Source organism: Chiloscyllium plagiosum, chromosome 4 (assembly GCF_004010195.1).
Source record: "Chiloscyllium plagiosum isolate BGI_BamShark_2017 chromosome 4, ASM401019v2, whole genome shotgun sequence".
NCBI classification, from domain to species: Eukaryota; Metazoa; Chordata; class Chondrichthyes; order Orectolobiformes; family Hemiscylliidae; genus Chiloscyllium; species Chiloscyllium plagiosum.
Genome location: NC_057713.1, coordinates 99,186,620 through 99,195,049, shown reverse-complemented (window position 1 = coordinate 99,195,049; position 8,430 = coordinate 99,186,620). Strand labels below are relative to the sequence as shown.

The 8,430-nt window shown below is 39.7% G+C and overlaps 1 protein-coding gene across 1 annotated transcript in view; it reads left to right on the top strand.

Moving 5' to 3' along the window:
• LOC122549248 (zinc transporter ZIP6-like) overlaps positions 1-8,418 on the top strand; it is a 29,074-nt gene extending 20,656 nt beyond the window's left edge. Inside the window, exons 8-9 of the mRNA XM_043688738.1 lie at positions 5,154-5,344; positions 6,143-8,418. Coding sequence (XP_043544673.1) covers positions 5,154-5,344; positions 6,143-6,295 — 344 coding nt within the window. The 3' untranslated portion in view covers positions 6,296-8,418. The remainder of the gene's footprint in view (positions 1-5,153; positions 5,345-6,142) is intronic.
• Positions 8,419-8,430: the final 12 nt, after the last annotated feature.

The following is an 8,430-nucleotide window of genomic DNA, read 5'->3' as shown; positions in this document are numbered from 1 at the left end:
CACATCGCTGCTTTTATATTCCAACCCTCTTGAGATAAATGACAACATTGCATTCGCTTTCTTAATCACGGATTCAACCTGCATGTTTACCTTTAGAGAATCCTCGACTAGCACTCCCAGATCCCTTTGTACTTTGGCTTTATGAATTTTCTCACCGTTTAGAAAGTAGTCCATGCTTGTATTCTTTGTTCCAAAGTGCAAGACCGCGCATTTGCTCACATTGAACTTCATCAGCCCTTTCCAGGACCACTCTCCCAAACTGTCTAGATCCTTCTGCAGCCTCCCCACTTCCTCAGTACTACCTGCCTGTCCACCTAACTTTGTATCATCGGTAAACTTCGCTAGAACGCCCCCAGTTCCTTCATCCAGATCATTAATATATAATATGAACAGCTGCGGCTAGATGTCCAGCACCACCACCTCAGTAATATGGACATTTTTCAAGATGTTGCTATTTATTTCCCCACATTCTCTTCAATATCCTTCTCCACAGTAAACACTGATGCAAAATACTTGTTTAGTATCTTCCCCCATCTCCTGTGGTTCCACACATAAATGGCCTTGCTTATCTTTGAGGGGCCTTATTCTCTCCTTAGTTATCCTTTTGTCATTAATGTATTTATAGAATCCCCTGGAATTCTCCTTAACTCTATTTGCTAAAGCCTTCTCATGTCTCCTTTTTGCCCTCCTGATTTCCTCCTTAAGTATGCTCCTACTGCCTTTATACTCTTCTAGGCATTCACTGGACCCCTGCTGTCTATATCTACTGTATGCTTCCTTCTTATTTTTGACTACCACCTCAATTTCTCTCGTCATTCAGCATTCCCGATACCTACCAGCCCTACCCTTCACCCTAACAGGAACATACTGTCTCTGGACTCTCGTTATCTTATCTTTGAAGGTTTTCCATTTTCCAGCCATCCCTTTACCTGTGAACATCCACCCCCAATCACCTTTTGAAAGTTCTTGCCTAATACTGTCAAATTAGCATCCTCCAATTTGAACTTTTAACTTTTAGATCTGGTCTATCCTTTTCTACCACTATTTTAAAACTAACAGAATTACGGTTGCTGGCCCCAAAGTGCTTGCCCACTGACACCTGAATCACCTGCCCTGCCTTATATCCCAAGAGTAGGTCAAGTTTTGCACCTTCTCTAGTATGTACATCCGCATACTGAATCAGAAAATTTTCTAGTACACACCTAACAAATTCCTCTCCAGCCAAGTCCTTAACACAGTGGCAGTTCCAATCTATGTTTGGAAAGTTGAAACCCGGCTACGTTGAAACCCCCCCTACCATAATCATCCTCCAGTCAGTTCTGCTATAACTCTCTAGTTTTGTTTTCATGCAATCCCATGTTTTAAGAAAATCGCGTAATAGCAGCTCTGTTTAGACCAATGGGGTCAGAATCGTGTTGTAACCAATGCATGCTTTAAACATGGCGCTTTAGTACCAAGTCCTCAATTCATCAATTGCAGAATAGTGAATTTGCGTTAATGACCTGTATTATTCTGAAAGATAACTGAGATCTCCTTACAAATTTGTTCCTCAATTTCCTGCTGATTATTGGGGGGTGTCTACAGCACAATCCTAATAAGGTAGTCATCCCTTTCTTATTTCTCAGTTCCATTGAAATAACTTCCCTGGATGTATTCCCAGAAAAACCCTCTCTAAGTACAGCTGTAATGTTATCCCTAAGCAAAAATGCCACACCCCTGCTGCCCACCCCGCGACACCCCCCCCCCTCCCCCCACACACATCCACCCACCCCTCCACACACACACACACACACCCTCTTTCTATCCTTTCTATAGCATTTGTATCTAGGAACACTAAGATGCCAGTCCTGTCCATCCCTGAGTCACGTCTCTGTAATTGCTATGATATTCCAGTTCCATGTGCCTAACCATTGCCCTGAGTTCATCTGCCTTACCTATTAGACCTCTTGCATTGAAGTAAATGCAGTTCAATTTATCAGTCCGACCTTGTTTTCTTTATTTCTGCCTGCTCTGACTGTTTGACTTGCTCCTTTTCCCAACAGTACCAGTCCCAAACACCCTCCCCAACCCCACCCCTGCCGCTAAAATAACTAGTTTAAATCCTCTTGGACAGCTCTAGCAAATCCCCCTGTCAAGATATCAGTCCCCACTCAATTCAGGTGCTAGCCATCCTTTTCATACAGGTCACTTCTATGTCAGAAGAGATTCCAATGATCCAAAAATGTGAATATTTCTCCCCTGCACCAGCTCTTCATCCACACTTCCATCTGCTCTATCCTCCTATTCCTACTTTTTAAATTCCTGCCTAACTTCCTATATTCTCTCATCAGAATCTCATCCTTTTCTCTTCCTATGTCATTAGTTCCAATGTGTACAATGACCTCCCGCAGGTCCCTCTCCCCTTTGAGAATATTCTGGACCCTCTCCAAGATATCCTTGCTCCAGGGAGGCAACACACCATTCTATTGTGTCACGATTGGCTGCAGAAACATCTGTCTGTGCCTCTGACTAGAGTGTCCCCTGTCACCATCAATCGCTTGGAACTGGTATAGCCCTTGCTTCATTTGGGCCAATCTCAGTATGAGAAGCCTGGCTGTCAGTGCTACATCAACCTCTATATTTTCCAAAATGGCATACTTGTTTGAGATGGGGATAGCCACAGGAGTGTCCTGCTCTACATGCCTTCCTCTCCTACCTTTCCTGGAGGTCACCCATCTGCCTGACTGTATCTCCAGTTTATCTCCCTCCCTGCAACTGCCATCCATCTCACTTCTCAGCTCCTGTAAATTCCACATTGTCTCTAGTTGCTGCTCCATCTGATCAATGTGATCCAATAGGATGTGCAACCAACACACTTCCTGCAGACATAATCATCAGTAACGTAGAAACTCTCCCTAATCTCCCACATCCAACAGGAAGAGCATGTCACTCTATGAAACGCCATATTTGCACTTCAACAATCCACAGACCCAGAAAATAGCATAGTCTTACTGCTGTAAAAACACTGTTTCGTGCTCGCTTAGTACCTATATTTTTAAGATTTAATCGAGACAAATCTGTATAGAAACATATAAATAAAAAAACTCCACTCTACTCACTATTGTAGATTTACAAAAAAAACAGTAAGGTTACATTTTAAAACTAGCCACTTAACTGCTGTCCTGCTGTGAGCACCCCCACTCAGGTTACTCCAAGGTGAGCTGTGAATTTTGCTGTTTGTTTATTTTTCTTAGAAGGAACTCCAATGTCCAGAGATACTTGCAACCTAACAGCAAAGGCAGCAGCTGTGCAGATTATTGCTGGGTCAGATAGCAGGGATGGTTTCTTTATCTGTTTGAATCATTTCCCAATCACTGCCTTTGTCTCCTTTCCTTATTTTTAAAGTGCCGTTATTTTGATCTTTTTGTTTCCCAAAGTTCCAAAACAATGCAACAGCTTATAAAACAGTAATTATTGCTCTTTAGAATTCGGGAAGTCCGGTCCAACATTGAAAATACCTCAAAAATTGAGTCCTTACAGCCACAATTTTTCCCTGTCCTCCATTTGCATTACCCAGAATTCTTTCTGAGCGACATAATTAATCTGCACTTGGAGAAACAAGGATTAAGAAGAGGTTATTTCTAACTGTCTTGATTGAATTTTTTTGAAGAGGCGACCAGGTGCGTAGATGGGAGGTGTAATCTACCTGGACTTCAGCAAAACTTTTGTCAGGTGCAGATTGGGGAACTGATAGTGAATGTAAGAGTCCAAGGAAATTTGACTAAGTGGATCCAGAATTGGCTGAGTGGCAGGGAGCAGAGGATGTTGGTTAAGGGTTGCTTTGTGACTGGAAACCTGTGACCAATAGAGTTTTGCAAGGATTAGTGTTGCAGTTTTGTGAGATATGTAAATGATTTCGGCTTGAATGATGGAGAGTTTATCAGTAAATTCATGATAATATGAAGATTGATGAAGCGGTAAATATTGAAGACATAAATGGTGAGGAGGATATCCTTAGATTACAGAAGGAAATAGATATGGTAGGTTGATCAGTGGTAATGGAATTCAGTCCAAATTGGTGTGAGGTGATGCACTTAAGCAGGACAAACGAGGCAATACATGCTGAACAGTAAGACCTTGGGGAGCATCTAGGATCAGAGGGACCTTGGTGTGCACATCCACTGGGTATATCCACAAGTCCCTTAATGTAGAAGGACAGCTGGATAATGTAGTTAAGGCATTTGGGATACTTGCCTTTATAGCCAATGCATGGAGTTTTAAGACGAGAGATTAGGTTGGAACTTACATAAAGTTGGTTCAGCACACTTAAGAGTATTGTGTGCAATTCTGGAATCCATATTATAGGAAGAAAGTGATTGCACTGGAGTGGGTGCAGAGGAGATTTATCAGGATGTTGGCTGGGCTGGAAAGATTTAGTTATGAAGACAGATGGGATAGACTACAGTTGTTTTTCTTGGAGTAGAGGAGGTGAAGGGGAGACATGATCCAGATGTATAAAATTGTGAAGGGAATAGAATGGATAAATAGGAAAGAACTAAGCGGGCGAATCAATGAGTGGGGGCATAGATTTCAGAGAAGGGCAGAAAGTTTAGAGATTGAGAGAAAAATGTTTTCACCCAGATGTGGCGGGAATCTGCAACTCACTGTCTTTATAGATGATGGAAGCAGAAACATCCTAATATTTAAGAAGTATTTAGGTGTGCACTTGTGATGCCAAGGCATACAAGTCTGTGGATCAAGTACTGAGAAATGGGATTCGAATAGTTTGCTGGGTGTTTTTAACTAGTGCAGATTAAATGGGCCAAAGGGTCTTTCTCTGTGCTGTAGCCCTTTATCACACAGTAGTTGCAATCTTGTTGTATCATTCAAAATGCAACATTCCCTAAAATATACTGAGAATGTCAGTCTACATTTTGTGCTCCAAACTCAGGAGTGAGACCTGAACTCACCACCTTCTGGCTATAAAGTGAGAGAGTTGCCGACTGAGTCAAATTGACATCTTGATATATAAACTCGCTGCTTGCAAGAGAATTGATGCCTACTGAGTCATGCCTTACAATATTGAGGTGGGACTTATATTATGAAACAACAATGATGAGAAAGCACTAATGTTTGAAAGTTTCCAAAATGTTTCCCAATATTTCTGTCTGCAGGTGATTTTGCTGTGCTGTTGAAGGCTGGAATGACTGTGAAACAAGCTATCCTGTACAATATCCTATCTGCCTTGCTGGGGTACCTGGGTATGATAACTGGCACTGCCATTGGCCATTATGCTGAAAATGTCTCCTCTTGGATCTTTGCTGTTACTGCTGGGTTGTTCTTGTATGTGGCACTGGTTGATATGGTACGTATATACCTTGCTACGTATTCTACAATGCAAGAGCAGTACATGAATTAATATAGTGTCTTAACGGAAGACAAACCTCCCGTTATGTATTTTCTTGGGATGTCTTCTATTCCAGTAAAATAGCACACAGTGACAGTTAACTGAACTGTTTCACCGCTTATGCTGGAATATGTTGACAAGAATACATTACCTGGCACAAAGTTTTTCTCTAGTTTCCCATAAACATGTGTTGCATGGAAGTATTGCTCCACAGTATGTTAATAAAACATTGTTACTGTACATCATTCTACAGTCTTTTCTATATAAATGTCAGCTTTTAATTTCGGCAGTAATTTTACCAGTTTCTGTCATCTCTGGCTCAGCCACTCTGCTGATAAATGGTCCTCTGCATCTGCTCCCTGCATCCAGTTTATTTAATATTTTATTATTTTGCTCTGTTTTCTGTGATGTCTTTCATGCTTTTGTTCTCTTTGTGTAATAGCGTTATTTCTACACTGTAAATAAGAGATTTTGTATTTGGTAACCCTGTCATCATCTGGCAGATCATTCCCTTCCAATGGTAGTTGAAAGATTGTGATCAGAGTTCATCCCTGCCTTCCCTCAGCATTGTAGGATGTGGAAGGTTTAAGACTTGGTGTCTTCTCTATCTCAACATGTGACCAAATTATACAGATAGAATATTAACTCCTTTACTAGCTTCCAAACTGGGACCAGTGTCTTGCAATGCTTAGAACCACCGTATGACTGTATTGAAAGTATGAATCACTTCAGCTAGCTTCCAATTTATTCATACAGGTTCCAGAAATGCTTCACAGTGACGCTGGTGATCATGACTACAGTCATGGGGCTTACTTCCTTCTACAGAATTCTGGAATGCTCCTGGGATTTGGCATCATGCTGCTTATAGCTGTATTTGAACATAAAATTTTGTCAATTGTAAGATTGTGATATTTGCTTGTGGATGGCCTACGGGTACTCTGAAGTACTATATTTGCATCTATTTATTTAACTAGTGTCTGCAATAAAGTAATGAGGCTTTAATGCTGTTTAATTTGTGGTAATGATCTGGGATAGTTCCCTTCTCGATCAAGCCTGAATCCACATTCATATTTCCTTGGCCAGCTCATGGCTGAAAACTCAACTCAACGTTGCCACACCCATGCATGTGCTTGCAGTGATGTATCCCCAGTCTCATCAAATTAGGACAAGTACATTTAAAAAGAAGTACATAATCAGTTACAACATGGCAGGACAATAAGAGAATCTGATGATCACCATTGCAATGAGATTTTCCCACTTCCTGTATTTCTATTTCTCCTTCACTCAAGCCAGTTCCAGATTGCTGCATTCTTCCACTTTTTGGTTGGGGGGGGGGGGGGTGGGAAATCAAAGTGTAAAAACGTAACAGACAGTTAACATGCAATGTGCTGAACAAAGACACTGGGAAGTTGATTGACAAAACAGTTGTCATGCAGAATCCGAACCTTCAAGTACACAATTAACAGCAATAGCTGTCAGGGCAACTGAAAGTGGAAGATTAAAAACTTGAGGCATCTGATGACTAATAAGAGAAACAGAGACAATTATTGAGGGAATTTCAGTATTCTGTGTGATACCCTAAGTCCTCAAAGTGGTCACAATTTTATGTAACGAATTCTTGTTATTTCTGAACTAGACACATTTTATCAAAACGTATCTCTTGCACTCATCAGGTCAATTTTCAAGAATACCAATTCAAGGGGAAAAGCATTTGTAATGCATGAAAGGAGAAAGTTGATTAGTTGGTACCTGGACTCTGGTTGAGGTGTTGTCATGGAGAATGTACCTGTTAATGCAGATTGACAGTTAACTGCCATGTTTTGTTTAAAATTTTAAACCAGGCAATTATTATTAAAGGTGGCCTTAGACTTTTCTGTTAGAACAATGATTGACCAAATTTAGTGAAGAAAAAGAATAATTTTCATTAGCAAAATGTTACAAAATTTGTACTTCCAAATAGAAGCTGCCCCCTCCCCACCCCTCTGATTGCTACGCATGCAAAGATAATATCTCAGTTGTTGTTACTGGAATTCAGATTAATAAGACAATTTTGCTTTTTGTGTATAAGAATATTGTGATTTTTCCAAGAGAAAACATTAAGTTACTAATGGTGCCATGTTCTTATGTTATTGTAGCTTATATCTTTTTCTTGTGAATTATTTGTACTTCTGTTTTCATGTCCAGTTCTAACCCAAAGCTCCTGATCGAAGACATTTGGCGCTGTTGGGAGTTACTTATTAAAAATAATCTTGTGATTAGAAATGAGATTTTATTTATAGAATAAAATCTGAGTGTAGACCATTCCAGACCCATTTTGTAAAATCAATTGGAACTTTTCAAGGAAAAGCTCATTCCTCAGCTGCCTTCTATAGGAAATAGAGAAACAAAAGCTGCTGATTACGTTATCGTCCTGGTAAGAATGCAGTGTAAAGTATGCACAGGGTCTTCCTTCAAGAATTGTGTTGAAATTGATTTTCCAAGATGCACTGTAATCTATACTCAGTTGTGTTGTTTCAAGCTGCATTCTGTAGTTCAGATCACTCGATAGTTTTTAAAAGGATAGTACTGATGTTTTGCAAAATTAAAGTTTACAATTTAATTGTTACAAACATTCCTTTGTTACATGTATTTATAATTAGTATATTGGTGTTCGCACAAGTGAACACATTTATATTTAAATAAACAAAGTAAAAAGAATTGTGGAAGAGTGGAAATTGTAGAATAAGGTAATTGGATAAAGGAGTAATGTAATTGAACTTAACTGCTGGATATTCTACAGTTTGAAATTTGGCCTTGGATTTAAAACAAATATGTTACTGGCAAAGAGTAGGCTAACGGTTTTAGTGTATATGTAGTCTTACACAAATTCCAACTTTTAACTATACTGTTGAGTAAAAGAACTGCAATGAGGTAATGTAATAAATGCATTGTGGGCTTATTTCCATTTTGTCTATGGTTCATAGTAAAGGTTCAAACTTTGGAATGTACTAAATGGTGTTACTTTAGAAAAATAAAGTACTGTTTTCAATTCATTTCCTGCTGTG